Genomic DNA, 15792 nt, shown 5'->3' with positions numbered 1-15792 from the left:
AGACAAATTGTCTCTGAATTCAGGGAAGATACCTTTTCTACAGATGGTGAAATACTATTCTGTAAAGTGTGTGAAGTGAAAGTGGCAGCAGCAAAAAGATTCACTGTTCAACAGCACGTCAGTCGCGACAAACATGTGCGCGGTATTCAGAATATCAACAGAAAGAAAAGTACTTAACAGTTACTCATGCAAAACGCATCATCAAGCATAGATACAACCTCAGCCTTTTTTAATGAACTGTGTGAAGTTTTTGTTTCAGCAAATATTCCTTTTCATAAACTAACTATTCCTAAATTAAGGCAGTTCCTAACACAGTATACAGGTCATTCCATTCCGGACGAATCTACGCTAAGGAAAAATTACATACCGCTCTGCTATGAAAAAACACTTCAAAGAATACGGGAAAGAACAAGCGGAAAGAAGATTTTTGTCTCAGTAGATGAAACTACTGATGTTGAAGGTCGTTACGTAACTAAAGGAACCCTGAAAATAGATAATCCCGGAGAAATATTTTTGCTAACTTCTGAAGTCTTGGAATCAGTCAATCATTCTACAATATGTCGAATGTTTGACAGGGCCATGGTTCTGCTGTGGCCTGACGGTGTGAGGTACGATGACGTTTTACTTTTCGTGACCGATGCCGCGCCTTACATAGTTAAAGCTGGAAAAGCTATCAAAGTTTTTTTATTCAAGAATGGTGCATGTAACTTGTCTAGCTCATGCTTTCCACAGAATGGCAGAAGACATGAGGAAGAATTTTCCTGACATAGATAGACTTGTGTCGCAGGTAAAAAAGGTATTTATCAAGGCCCCATCGCGCAGGAAACTAAGTCACTAGCTCCTGATATCACACTACCTCCGCGACCTGTAGTCACACGTTGGGGTACGTGGATCAATGCGTGCGAGTACTACAGCGACAACTTTTTAGCAGTGAAGCAAGTGATAAACTCTCTAGAAGCCCAAGACGCTATATTTTCAGCTGACGATGTGCAGGGTGAGTTGGCATACATTAAGGCAAATTTTAGCTCCCTGCCGTCAGATATTACACGACTTCAGGAGAGAGGTGTGACAATCGAACATGTGACAGCTTTGGTGAGAGCAACGCAGGAAACTTTGGAAAATGTGCGTGGTAAAGTTGGCAAGTCGGTATTTCGGAAACTAAATCTGTTCTTGACAAAAACACAGGATACAAGGTTTTGTGCTCAGTCGTCCGGGTACTCACTGGGGAAGATTTCAGTGTAGTGGATATTGAAGAGCTGTCACTAAGTGATTTAGCGCACTTCAAGTATGCACCCCTCGCATCTGTGGACGTCGTAAGGAGCTTTTCGATGTACAAGAACGTTTTGGCTGACAATCGACGTTCTTTTACCTTCGAGAATCTACGGATGGTCACAGTTATCTACTGCAACACGGTCTGAGGTAAATATTAAAACCTAGATAATATGGCATTATATATAGCTTTACAGTTAAATCTGCAACCGACGGCGATTACGATTATCTTTATAGGAATGTTGTTTTCCTTTTCAGATCATTTCTCTTTATGGAGTACCTGGTGTCGGAAGATCTTCGTACCGGTACATTTTGTTTCTAAGGAAAACCGAGATTCCAAAACAAAGAAATGACATATTGCTATGTAAAAGTTAGAGAAAATATCAGTTATCAATATTGTTCATATCTAGAAACGTATATAATTTAGTTTCAAGCAATAAATACTTGGGATTGTTAGGTCATTTTTTGTTCGTTTTTAGGACATTGATAATTTTAAGGTCATTTTTTAGCATTTTTAGGTCAACAAAACCCGGGCCCTGCTTATCACATATTCTTGTATGTCTGCGCAGTTTTCAAGAACGATATCAATCCTTTTAGTTGCCAAACTGGATTTGAGCAATATCATTTTAGGGTCTTGGGCAGTGAGACCCATTGCTAAATGTGTTTATAGAGGACTTTTCTCTCTGAGTTTTTCTAACATGGTGGTCAAGATAATTTTGACCTCATTCTTGAAAAGTAACTTTTACTTTTTCAGAACATTTAACTTGTTTGGGTAAGCTCTTGGCAGTCCACCTTTTCTACTGAAAGCAGATTGGCACTATCTTGTAAGTCAAAATTTATTAACATTTGGGAAGTACTTGCTTCAGCTATTTTTTTCAGACTCAACACATCTCATCATTATGTTTTTCATAAGTTCTTCAAGCAACGTAAAATGGTAAGACACCATAGGTTTCTGATTTTGAAATCCTCTGAGGAAAGGTTCAACATCTAACAAAATACTTCTAAAAGCACTTAATTTTGCCTTAAGAAGTGGATTCTTCACAGCGTCTCTAAGGTATTGAAGGATTTTGTTGTTTTGTTTGGTGTACTCTTTCACAAATTTGTCAACGTGATCATTTATTTTAAGAGCTTGATCAACACAGCAACCATTTTCCAACCACCTTATTGCAGTGAACTTGTAAGGAAATGTGGTGCTTGTTATGTCTGTATATTTAGCACATCGAGCAGGGCTATCTTTAAAAAGATTGTATAGAGACCTGAAAAAAAAAAATGGAAAAAGTCCCAGTCAATCAATCCCAGTTTTCATGGCTCTATTCACTGTATGCAAACTAAATATGCCTACATCAAGAAGAGACTTCCCCTCAGGGATTACCACTTGCAAATGATTTTCAAGTTTTTTAATAAAACTTGGGTTAACATTCAGCCCATCCATTGAGACTTGCAAAATATTTCCTAAAGGTAAGGAGAGTCCATGTATAAACCCATCTAATAAGTGATCCTCAGTTGTTCTGCCTAAAAATACACTATTCCAATATCTTGCTGCAACTTTTTGAACACTGACATCCCAAAACCTTACACACTAGTCCATTTGTTCTCCTTGGGAAAATCTGTCTAATGATAAATAAAAAATAACGTAATCAGAACAATGTTTTAAGTTATTTTGCAATCTTTCTTTAAAATATGGGGCTAATCCATTAGTCTTGCTCATAATAAAGTTTCGAGCAATTTTACTGTCTGGGAACATTGTTTTGAATGCTGTAGAGGTTTCATCGCAAGAGTTGAGACACCTTTCCAGTGACAACCTGGACAGCCCATATGGCTTCCGCCAATGTAACATCTTTAATCACACTGAAATTTCTTAAAATCCTTTGACTTGTTCCTGGCACTGCTAATTCCTTTGTAGCTGTGGATGTAGTATCTTCAAATGGAGATGGAGTTGAGGTATTCTTTGCAAAGAAAGAAACTGATGGCTGGGAAGACCTAGCTTTCATGTATTTTACGAGTAGGTCCTTAAGCACGAGCCTCCGTGGCTCAGGCGGCAGCGCGCCGACCTCTCACCACTGGGTTCCGGGGTTCAAATCCTGGTCACTCCATGTGAGATTTGTGCTGGACAAAGCAGAGGCAGGACAGGTTTTTCTCCAGGTACTCCAGTTTTCCCTGTCATCTTTCATTCCAGCAACACTCTCCAATATTTCATTTCATTAATCACAGCACCAGAGGAGTGCGACAGGCTTTGGCAGCCGGCACAATTCCCATCCTCGCCGCTACAAGGGGGCTTCATTAATTCCATTCCTGACCCGATCAAATGACTGGAAACAGGCTGTGGATTTTCATTCATTCAGGTCATTTAACATAAGAAGCGAATGCTTGTTTACCCATATTACTAAGATTGAACAATTTACAACACACTTTACAATATGCTGAAATTGCATCATTTACCAATATGTCCAATCAGCCACTCAGTTCGGGAAACACTTTACCGTCTAGCCAAGGTTTATTAAATTTACAATGCTTGTTAGCCATTGTCATGAGTTTCAAGCATCCTAGAACTGAAATAAAAAAAGAACAACAAAAATGGTTGAAAGAAATGACTAGGGCGCAACAAAAATTGTAAAATTGTTGTGCACTTCTTCAGAAAAAATACCTGAAAAGAAATTCAACAGACTGGGTTACAGCAGACTAGAGCATAAAAGTATCCCCTCAAATCCATCATTGGGGAAGATTTACCTGATTTTTCAGATTTTTTTGTCTACTTCCTTGACTTTCCCTGACCAAATTTTTCCTGCTGACTTTCCAGAATGTGGACACTATGAAAAGTATCATCCCTTGGTTGCCCCATTTATTCGCCTCTTACAACAGGTAGGGGACACCGTGGGTATATTCTTCATCTGCATCCCCCACCCACAGGGTATGACGATGGGATAGGAAAGGACTAAGAGTGTGAAGGAAGTGACCGTTGCCTTAATTAAATACAGCCCCAGCATTTTCCTGGTGTCATAATGGGAAACCATTGAAAACCATCTTCAGGGCTCCAACAGTAGGGTTTGAAACCCCCAAAATTCTCTAACGGGCCATTCATGTTAATAAATATTCAATTATTAACGCTGTCAGGCTTTTTTTTAATGGTTCATGAACTAAACACTAACAAGGAACACTCCAAGCAGGTAACACTGAGGTAGAAATTCCATATCTGTGCCACAAGTTTTATAACATTATAATGGATTTGAAATAGTACAAATCTCATGTGGAATACATTGTAGAGGAAAGATGTGTTCACTGCGATAGCCACGGGCAGACCCACTGGCCCCCAGAAGTACATTTACTTTCAAAAACTAATGGAATTTAGCACCCGACATTGTTCATTGGTGAAGCACGCAGTAGCATTTCCATTGGCTGAGACACAATCAGATATGATGTAATTCTCAGAAATCAAGCAAATGCCTTACAATACCAACCCGTGCACATTAAAAACACAACTAGTCGTTTTGTCACCAGCTGGACCTAACCGATCCAGCCCTATAGAATGCTAGAGGTCAAACCGCAGCCCTAACCTAGGGGCTTACACCCCCAGAGCCCTGTTGATCACAGTCCAATGTTAGTCACTAACTGGACCTAACCAGACTAATGGCTTTGTCAGTCGTCCGAATGATAATTCAAGAGTTGGCAGCCTTGTGCACCAAACATGTCGACTGCGAGAAAGAAACGACAGTGCAATCGCGCCTAGAGGTCTCCACTGAAAATGTAACTGAACTTATGCCAGCACTGACAATACAAAGCAACTTGCCTAAAATTGGAAATTTGACAATTTTTTTAAACACAACTCAGAGTTCTCTGCTATACTTTCCCAAGGTCCACGATAGAACCCACAACTTAGCCCTACAAATGCTGTGCCAATGTTTTGATCTTTTCTCCAAAATTCTCCAATTCTTTCCTTCCCTTCAGGCCAGGTAAAAGTATCAAATACCCTAGTGCACATTTCAATGTTATGCTCACATTTTAGAAACATTTCCTCTAGGTGTTTTGCTCATCGTGTGCCAAAGCTTCTTTGTCAGATTTAAGAGAAGAACTGGTATTACTGTTCTATGCTTGTAAGTGCACACTCATAACTCAACGAATGTAAGTATATTTGACATTCCAGGTAAATCTTGAACTTTGAACTTGATCCAGTAACAAATTTATTAGAATTTGTCTTTTAATTCATCCACCCATGTAAAAATTAGTTGTACTGGTCAGTAAAAATGGGGAATACCAATGTCAGAAAAATCTATAGGCCAAACTCATTTCCAGTTGCCATGGCATCCTAGCGTCCAGGATTTTTCGAGTTCTGGTGTGCACCCTTGTTTCACTAGGGCATAGACTAACAGAGTATGTAGGTAAAGCAAAATTACGAAGTAATTAGTCCTTAAGCCAATACCTGCTGAAATTTGTCAGCAAAATGCAACAACAAAACTACTCTGTGTGAAAGAACAAACCAAGAATTGTATGAACATCAACAATTGCTGGAATATTTTTCCTAATGCTATACTACATAAAACTGTGCAGGCTTACAATAACAAATACTGATAAGACTACTTCGTATGCTCATGGCTTCAGGGACTGTACTCATCGATACTGAGGAAATGTCATTTTTCTCTGAGTACTGTACATGCTGAGTGTGAAAAGTATCAACACTTGAACACCAATGAAATGTGGAATACCGATGGAACAGCACCGGAATTTTTGCTGCACTGATGTCCGAGAGAATATTAAACATTCTTATGTAGGCAATAAGATTTGATGAAACTAATTCAAGAATACTATCAAAGAGAAAGACCAATCTGGTTGTGATTTTGAAAAATATTTTCTACAATACTCTGGGGAGTTTATTTCATTAACAGGACAAGTCATTTTATGAATAACTTAAAATATTGTACTTCCATAGCAATTTTAGTAATATTTTCTCAAACATGTATATTATTTATAATGAAGGCATGTTGAAGATGGCACAAGTTATAAATAATAATACCCTTAAAGCATTTTAAGTATGGGGGAGAAAAAACCTAGAGAATTAGAACATTATTTAAGTAAAAGGCCATATTAGATAAAATCTATATGCACGACCAACAGTGTGATGCCAGACAGTATGAACGACCGCGGGTTAATGATTTATTTTTTTTGCTAGTTGCTTTACGTCGGACCGACACAGACAGGTCTTATGGCGTCTATGGGACAGGAAATGTCTAGGAGTGGGGAGGAAGCAGCAGTGGCCTTTATTAAGGTACAGCCCCAACATTTGCCTGGTGTGAAAATGGGAAACCACGGAACACCATCTTCAGGGCTGCCGACAGTGCAGTTCGAACCTACTATCTCCCAAATACTGGATACTGACCTCACTTAGGTTAATGATTTTAATGCAAGTCAATTCAAAGTCCATTCAGGCTACGTGTTTACAACTGAGGCACTATCTAACTGTGAGATGCGGTCCCAGTCAAGAAAGCCAAGAATAACTACCAAGGGGATTCGTCGCAATGGCCATGCAGCACATTGTAATCTGCATGCCTTCAGTCTGAACACGAGTCACTTGGCAGGCCAAGGCCCACCAGGCCTGTTGTGTGATGGGGAGGGGAGGGAGTGTATGTAAGTCGATACCAGTGCCCCAAGTCATTAATACGTTATTGTTAGAAATAATAAACCAAATTAAAAATTAAACAAATTACTCTCATCTCTGATTTATTTATAATGGTATGAAATAATTGTTGGACTCATTTTGACCATCATATGCAATATTTAGCAAAGGTGGACTACAAATACAACATCTGTTAAGGGTGTAAATTGTACAGTAAATTTAGGGAAACAATCACTACAAAGTCACAACCTCTATCAGTATAAGTACATTTTAGCACCAAGAGGCAGCATTATACACTACACAAGCACACTATTCCAATTGAGAACATAATGAGGTGCAGAATATATTCAAAAATATTTTAAAAGTTCATGCCACCAGCACTTGATGTTTGTATGACTGATATAAACATGGTCTAAAAATATTTCCAAAGAATTTAAACATAATCTTCCTTTAGTAAGGGACACATCTGCAGTTATAGGCCTAATCTCTCCAGAAACTTTTTTTTTTCTATTGGCTTTACATTGCACCAACACAGATAGGTCAATCAATCAATCAATCAATCAATCAAGATCTGCATTTAGGGCCGTCACCAGGTGGCAGATTCCCTATCTGTTGTTTTCCTAGCCTTTTCCTAAATGATTTTAAAGAAACTGGAAATTTATTGAACATCTCCCTTGCTAAGTAATTCCAATCCCTAACTCTCCATCCTATAAATGAATATTTTTCCCAGTTAGTCCTCTTGAATTCCAACTTTATCCTCATATTGTGATCTTTCCTACTTTTATAAACGCCACTCGAACTTATTCGTCTACTAATATCATTCCACGCCATCTCTCTCCTGACAGTTCGGAACATAACACTTAGTTCAAAAACAATAAAGGCGATCTTGCGTCACATTTAGAAGACTTAAGGGATTACAATAGAAGAGAAAGACCAAGATATGAGCAGTGCAAAACAGATCAAATATTATTATTATTATTATTATTATTATTATTAATAATAAATACATGTAATTTCATACCGTTGAGATCAGAGGTGGATTAAAGATCACCTTTATTGTTTTTGAACTATAAACTTTCAATACGAACCAAAAATGAGATTTATAACATGTAACATACCACTTAATCGAGCAGCTCGTTGTCTTTCTGCCAATTCTTCCCTCGTCGTCCTTCCGCCAATTCTTCCCAGCCCAAACATTGCAACATTTTTGTAACACTACTCTTTTGTCAGAAATCACCCAGAACAAATCGGGCTGCTTTTCTTTGGATTTTTTCCAGTTCTTGAATCAGGTAATCCTGGTGAGGGTCCCATACACTGGAACCATACTCTAGTTGGGGTCTTACCAGAGACTTATATGCCCTCTCCTTTACATCATTACTACAACCCCTAAATACCCTCATAACCATGTGCAGAGATCTGTACCCTTTATTTACAATCCCATTTATGTAATTACACCAATGAAGATCTTTCCTTATATTAACACCTAGATACTTACAATGATCCCCAAAAGGAACATTCATCCCATCAACACAGTAATTAAAACTCAAGAGGACTTTTCCTACTTGTGAAACTCACAACCTGACTTTTGACCCCGTTTATCAACATATCATTGCCTGCTGTCCATCTCACAACATTATCGAGGTCACGTTGCAGTTGCTCACAATCTTGTAACTTATTTATTACTCTATACAGAATAACATCATCCGTAAAAAGCCTTACCTCTGATTCCACTCCTTTACTCATATCATTCATATATATAAGAAAACATAAGGTCCAATAATACTGCCTTGAGGAATTCTCCATTTAATCATTACAGGGTCAGATAAAGCTTCGCCTACTCTAATTCTCCGAGATCTATTTTCTAGATATATAGCAACCCATTCAGTCACTCTTTTGTCTAGTCCAATTGCAGTCATTTTTGCCAGTAGTCCCCCACGATCCACCCTATCAAATGCTTTAGACAGGTCAATCGCGATACAGTCCATTTGACCTCCTGAATCCAAGATATCTGCTATATCTTGCTGGAATCCTACGAGTTGAGCTTCAATGGAATAACCTTTCCTAAAACCGAACTGCCTTCTATCGAACCAGTTATTAATTTGGCAAACATGTCTAATATAATCAGAAAGAATGCCTTCTCAAAGCTTACATACAATGCACGTCAAACTTACAGGCCTGTATTTTTCAGCTTTATGCCTATCACCCTTTTCTTTTTACACAGGGGCTACTATAGCAACTCTCCATTCATCTGGTATAGCTCCTTCGACCTAACAATAATCAAACAAATACTTCAGATATGGTACTATATCTCAACCCATTGTCTTTAGTATATCCCCAGAAATCTTATTTCCAGCCAATTTTCCAGTTTTCAACTTTTGTATCTTACTGTAAATGTCATTGTTATCACATGTAAATTTTAATACTTCTTTAACGTTAGTCTCCTCCTCTATCTGGACATTATCCTTGTGACCAACAATCTTTACAAACTCCTGACTGAATACTTCTGCCTTTTGTTGATCCTCACATACACACTCCCATTTTTCATTAATTATTCCTAGAATGTCCTTCTTGGAACCTGATTCTGCCTTAAAATACCTATTATCTGCGCACTTTTTAGCGATAGATTTACACCCTAGTGCTGAAGCGGTCGACCTTGGCAATCTTCGAGATTCGTACTGGCAACCTTTGAAACACGAACTATGAAATCGCTTATGCATCGCTGTGCAACATCTGGCGTACACTTTACGTACTAGTACTGTTAATTACACAGCAAAGCCAAACTATAGAATTCACTCTACGAATAAGATTTGCATCGAGAAATGTTATATAATGTTATATAATGTGTGTGTGACACAGTTGTTGGCTTAAGATAACAAAGGTTTTGAAAATTCATATCGATCGATCATATTATTGATTCAATTCAGATTTCATTTCCAATCAGTTGGCAGTACTAACGGAATCAGGAGAGCACCCTCCTTACTCCTAAAACCTGTACACAAATCTATCGCTAAAAAGTGCGCAGATAATATACATACCCTTCCATTTTTTACTAAAATTTGGATGACTGCCAATTATGCTTGTCATCATGTTATCCTTAGCTGCCTTCTTCAACCCTGTATTATGTAGGTAGTTACTTTTTCTTTCATTCTTCTTTGCATGTATATATTCATATTTTTGTCTTAAAAATTAGTGTTATTTGTAGTTCTTGGTATTTTAAGTTAATCAATGTCATTGTATGGAATAATAACAATATGTGTGTGGTTAAGTGTAAGAAAGGGCCAAGAGCCCTAACTTCGCTACAGAAAATAAAGGCTTTATCTATCTTCTTTGCTAGATTCAATTTTCTAGTAAGTTCCTTCAATTTCTCCTTACTTCCTCAGCCATTTCTAATTGTTTCTTTCCAGTCTGCACCTCCTTAGTCTCTATTTCTCTATTATAATAAGGTGGGTCTTTACCATTCCTTACCACCCTTAAAGGTACAAACCTGTTTTCACATTCCTCAACAATTACTTTAAACCCATCCCAGAGTCTGTTTACATTTTTATTTACAGTTTTCCACATGTCATAGTTACTTTTTAGAAACTGCCTCATCCCTGCTTTATCAGCCATATGGTACTCCCTAATAGTTCTACTTTTAAGACCTTCCTTTCTATCACATTTATTTTTAACTACAACAAAAACCGCTTCGTGATCACTAATACCATCTATTACTTTGATTTCTCTATAGAGCTCATCTGGTTTTACCAGCAGCACATCCAGGATATTCTTCCCCTCTCGTTGGTTCCATCACTTTCTGAATCAGCTGTCCTTCCCATATTAACTTATTTGCCATTTGTTGGTCATGCTTCCTGTCGTTCGCATTTCCTCCCCAATTTACATCTGGTAAATTCAGATCTTCCGCTACAATCACATTCCTTTCATGTCGTTTCCCACATAGCTGATTATCTTATCAAATAATTCTGAATCCGTGTCAGCGCTACCCTTTCCCGGTCTGTACACTCCAAATATATCAAGTTGCCTATTATCTTTAGAAATGAGCCTTACACCTAGAATTTCATGTTTCTCATCTTTAACTTTTTCGTAGCTTACAAATTCGTCTTTCACCAGATTTTTTTTTTTGCTAGGGGCTTTACGTCGCGCCGACACAGACAGGTCTTATGGCGACGATGGGATAGGAAAGGCCTAGGAGTTGGAAGGAAGCGGCCGTGACCTTAAGGTACAGCCCCAGCATTTGCCTGGTGTGAAAATGGGAAACCACGCAAAACCATTTTCAGGGCTGCCGATAGTGGGATTCGAACCTACTATCTCCCGGATGCAAGCTAACAGCCGCGCGCCTCTACGCACACGGCCAACTCGCTCGGTCACCAGAATTAATACTCCCCCTCCCACAATTCCTATCCTATCTCTACGATACACACTCCAGGTCTTATGGCGACGATGGGATAGGAAAGGGCTAGTACCTTAGTTAAGGTACAGACCCAGCATTTGCCTTGTGTGAAAATGGGAAACCATGGAAAACGATCTTCAGGGCTGCCGAAGGTGGGGTTCGAATCCACTATCTCCTGAACACTAGATACTGACCGCACTTAAGAGACTGCAGCTATCGAGCTTGGGGAGAAGCAATTTTACAGAAGAGATTTTCCTAAAGTAATCGCTAATATATCAATAGTCAACAAGTGGTAAAGGAAATACATTAATGGAAAAGAAATTAAATAACACATTTCTTCATTATAAAATGTAATCCTCTCAGGCACTTTAGTCACATGACCAAAACACTTCATCAGTGTTCCTTGGAAAAGGATACCCTCTTTGAGCACTTTCAATTATATTACATGGGAAAATGACATTAATAGCACAACTTACCATCCAAGATGCACCACTGGCCATCCACCTCAGTATGCTGAATATAACTATCCTCAATAGTTGGGTCATAATCAGTGACAAAGAGCTTCTGGAAGAACTGAATAGTGAGGGCACTTTTGCCCACACCCCCGTCCCCCACTACCACTAACTTGTAAGTCAGTAGGTTATCATTAGGGGGTCGGGACATGGTCACTCTTCGTCTACCTATTGTGCAAGTTTGGAATGCAGCTAAGAAGCTGCATGTGCTTCTTGCAACAACAGGAAGATGAAATGTTGGTCCTCACCTAAGAAAAGGAAAGAAAAATAAATAAATAAATAAATAACATAGGCCTACATCAAATCAAGCTAAGAGATTTAGGAGATGCTGACAGAAGTTCAAATATAACAATTAAAATTGACTAAGCACTGAACAAACGAAAGAACAGATTTTAACACAAATGATATTAATGCTTGACCTTAACAACATGCAATAATGCAGAATATAACTTGACACAGGGCCTACATTAAAAGAAGCACCATATAGAATATCCTTGCTGCTATTTCATTTTTAAGTACACTCTTATTATAAAGAAAGTGTCTTAATAACCAAAAACAAATTTTTACCCCCAATCCATCACTGTCTCCTGGAAGGAAAAAATGAGATAGTAACAATTACAGAGAGAATAGAGAAGCTTAAAGATGATGTAAAAGAGAACAAAGTAAACCAATGCATTGAGTAGAGACAGCTAAAGATCCAGATGAAATATACTGGACAACTAACAGGACTTTTGGTTTTATGTGAAATATGGAACACAGAGACACTAATATTCATTTTTTTAAAAATCGCATTTGCACTGGCCATGGTTTGAACTCCAACCACCTTGATGACATGCCAATGATATTACTTGGTTGCAAGAGGCCTACATATAGGCTACTTGAGCACACTACACACATCCGTAAGAGAATGTATGAACTGTATGTCTATCCGTTAGGCCAGTTTTCTGATATGACACCCATGCAAGGACAGTACTTTTATTTTGTACTTGATGAAAGACTTCCGTATAAAATTATGCAAAGAATACTTCTTGAATAGTAAGAAAGGATGTTGACCATCAGACCATCTTCTACGAAGAAGCTCACATGGGCAAAGAAATTGATCTACCAATTTCAAAATATTTATGTAATATAATTTAGGAATAAATAAAATCTAACAAAATTCTATTCTGATTGAAACAACCATGGCATCCTCCCATCCGGCCCTGTCGTGTAGGGGGCAACGCGTCCGCCTGTCACCCGGCGGACCCGGGTTTGATTCCCGGCAGAGTCAGAGGTTTTTAATTGTAAATTATTAATATCCCTGGCCTGGGGACTGGGTATTTGTGTCGTCCTTACGTTTCTTTCCTCACATTCAACATTTTACACTTCCACCTTTTACAAAATACACGCAGGCTCCTTGCATATGGCGCAAGTAGAGGCAAAAGATCTTTCTAGTTTGACACCCCGAACAAATAGCATTTAAAATTAAAAAATTAAAAAATGGCATCCTCCCTGTACATAATCATTAATATGTGTGTGTGTGTGTGTGTGTGTGTGTGTGTGTGTGTGATGTCCTCTCCTTTTCAGGGATTCCCACAGAATTAGCAACAAAAACACTGAGTTTTGGTTTCCATTTTATTTTAAAGTAGTTCCAAATGATTGAATTTAGACAGGTACTTCTCAGTGAACGAGTTAACCTGAAAAGAATGAAACTCGCACGAACATAAAATTGAAATAGATTTCCACACTTCCCATAGAGTGAAGATCTGTCAAGATATCCCTTCAACAAGTGTAGAAGCTACACACACAATGAATCTGGGAATAAGAAATCAGCTCGCCAGGGGCTGAGTACTCGGACTGATGAGGGTGCCACTCTATTCGAGGATGGCCGTGTACAAATCTGTGGGGAATGTTCTTATCCTTGTGGGTTTTCTTTTTCCTACTTCTCCCCCTTTCCACAATGACTTGTTATTGATTCCTACTACTGTGTTTGCCCTCTGATGTTTCTATCTTTCTATATATTTCTTGAAATATAGACTATTCCAGTTTGACTCAGCATGCAAAACATTTTGAACCATTAAAACAGAGTAAATTAGTAGGCCTAGTTGTTAATAACAAATGCTGTGGGAGTGGTGTTTGCAAATAAGGAATACAGTAATAAAGCATTATCAAAGACTGAAGGATTTTGCAGTTATCCTCAAATTTAACAGAAATGTAAAATCCAAGTGACTGGAGTTGAATCGAACACAAGTATTATACTCAATTCTGCTGAACATTCCAGAGTTGTACGCAGTATACTATTGTGAAACTAGGCTGTACCACTGTTTATGTTAAACGTACTATTTAGAACTTGCAATCTGGTAGAACCTTCTGCTATACTGTACACTAAATATGCACTGCAAGAACATGAAGAGACACATGAGTAATTGCAACTAGCCAATTAAAATGGTCAAACAAGCATACAACACAGCAGTTTTCTGATTTTGGGCCTAGCAAAATGGGGAAACAATTTAAAAATCTGACAGAATATCAACAGAAAAGGTAGGCCAAGATACTTTTAAGACAGGCATGCGACTTGGAAGTTAGGCACAAATTAACAGCTATCATCCGAAGGAAACAATACGCTTCTCCTGTTCAAGTAGTACATGTGGACTGAAGACTCCTAAAACTGATTTCAAACAACGAAGAATGGCAGTTTGAAAAACGGGAGATAAAATACATTAGTAAAATAGACTGTGGTAATAGGCCTACAATGAGGCTACACCCGATGCATTGCAATTTTTGACGTCAGTTATCTGATTTGCACCATAAATAACATCCAAAATAAAAACAATCTGAAGCCGATGACATCGATGTGCATGCCCCTAAAACACGAACCATTATTAAAACAAAGTCATCAAGAGAGAGAAGACCTTTTCTCCGAAGAGAGGTACAAAATATGAAATATTCTCACACGTTCTACACAAAGCTTGGTTAAAGAAAAAACATCATCATTCAAAGAAATTTGTTAAGAATAAAAGCCATACTTTCCAGTGTCGACTTCGTTAAATGTAACATAAAAAGGTTCCAGTCTCTCAAGCACACAACAATTTCAAAGAGTGAAAAACATTGAAAGAGTTGGGGGGTGCGAAGGATTTCATAATAAATAGCAAATGACAGCCGAGACATTCCAATGCTAAAATTCTAACTAATGAAGTTACTAACGTTGGATTTTCTTTTCATACGTCAATGAAGAAGTATTCTTCGTAACTTGATTCAAATCCAACTTCGCAAGTTGGTCGCTGACAGTTGTCCATGAACGCCCCTGCCTGCCTTTTCTATGGAACAGGAGTCACCCATAAACCTAATCACAACACAACATTAAAACATAAAATGGAAAAATCTACTGACATTAGCACGAAAGTAACAACACCAACATGTATGAACCGAAATATTATACCGTATCATCTTTCGCCACTCCTACTATTATACACTGAATTAAGATGGACACATGATAATTGACAATCTCGCACACAGATGGCAGGTATGACATAAGGATCATATGGCACTGAATTTGTGACCGCCATTTTAAGGCAATAAAATGGATGACGGACACATGAATTGAAAATATAAATGAATTCCAATTACACACTTAACGAAATGAATAAACATTCACTGTTACAAAGAGATGCATAGAGCAATAACTAAGGTACTGCATGTGAAAACAGAATTCAAAAGCAATTGCTCGCATAAATTATTACGAAGTTCTAAACGATCAAACTACACTGATTACCGCAGACAAGTCGGAGTGAACAAATAATATGAAAAAGTACATTTTAATCACAGCAATGTTTAATTTCTTAATAATAATAATAATAATAATAATAATAATAATAATAATAATAATAATGCTTTTTTGCTAGTTGCTTTACGTCGCACCGACACAGATAGGTCTTATGGCGACGATAGGACAGGAAAGGGCTAGGAGTGGGAAGGAAGCGGCCGTGGCCTTAATTAAGGTACAGCCCCAGCATTTGCCTGGTGTGAAAATGGTAAACCAC

At 38.1% G+C, this 15792-nt stretch overlaps 1 protein-coding gene across 2 annotated transcripts in view; it reads right to left on the bottom strand.

Annotated features, from left to right (window-relative positions):
• Positions 1-15332, bottom strand: part of LOC136863279 (ras-related protein M-Ras) — a 64991-nt gene extending 49659 nt beyond the window's left edge. The window contains exons 1-3 of one of the 2 annotated variants that reach the window (XM_067139664.2): positions 15192-15332; positions 14957-15095; positions 11738-12021 (exon numbers count right to left, since the gene is read on the bottom strand). In XM_067139664.2, coding sequence (XP_066995765.1) covers positions 11738-11924 — 187 coding nt within the window. In that variant the 5' untranslated portion in view covers positions 11925-12021; positions 14957-15095; positions 15192-15332. The remainder of the gene's footprint in view (positions 1-11737; positions 12022-14956; positions 15096-15191) is intronic. The other variant, XM_067139665.2, reaches the window with a different exon arrangement.
• Between the last annotated feature and the right edge of the window lie 460 nt (positions 15333-15792).

The sequence above is a fragment of the Anabrus simplex genome, chromosome 2, assembly GCF_040414725.1.
Source record: "Anabrus simplex isolate iqAnaSimp1 chromosome 2, ASM4041472v1, whole genome shotgun sequence".
Lineage (NCBI taxonomy): Eukaryota > Metazoa > Arthropoda > Insecta > Orthoptera > Tettigoniidae > Anabrus > Anabrus simplex.
Note: the sequence above shows the minus strand (reverse complement) of the source record. Positions and strands in the feature narration are given on the sequence as shown.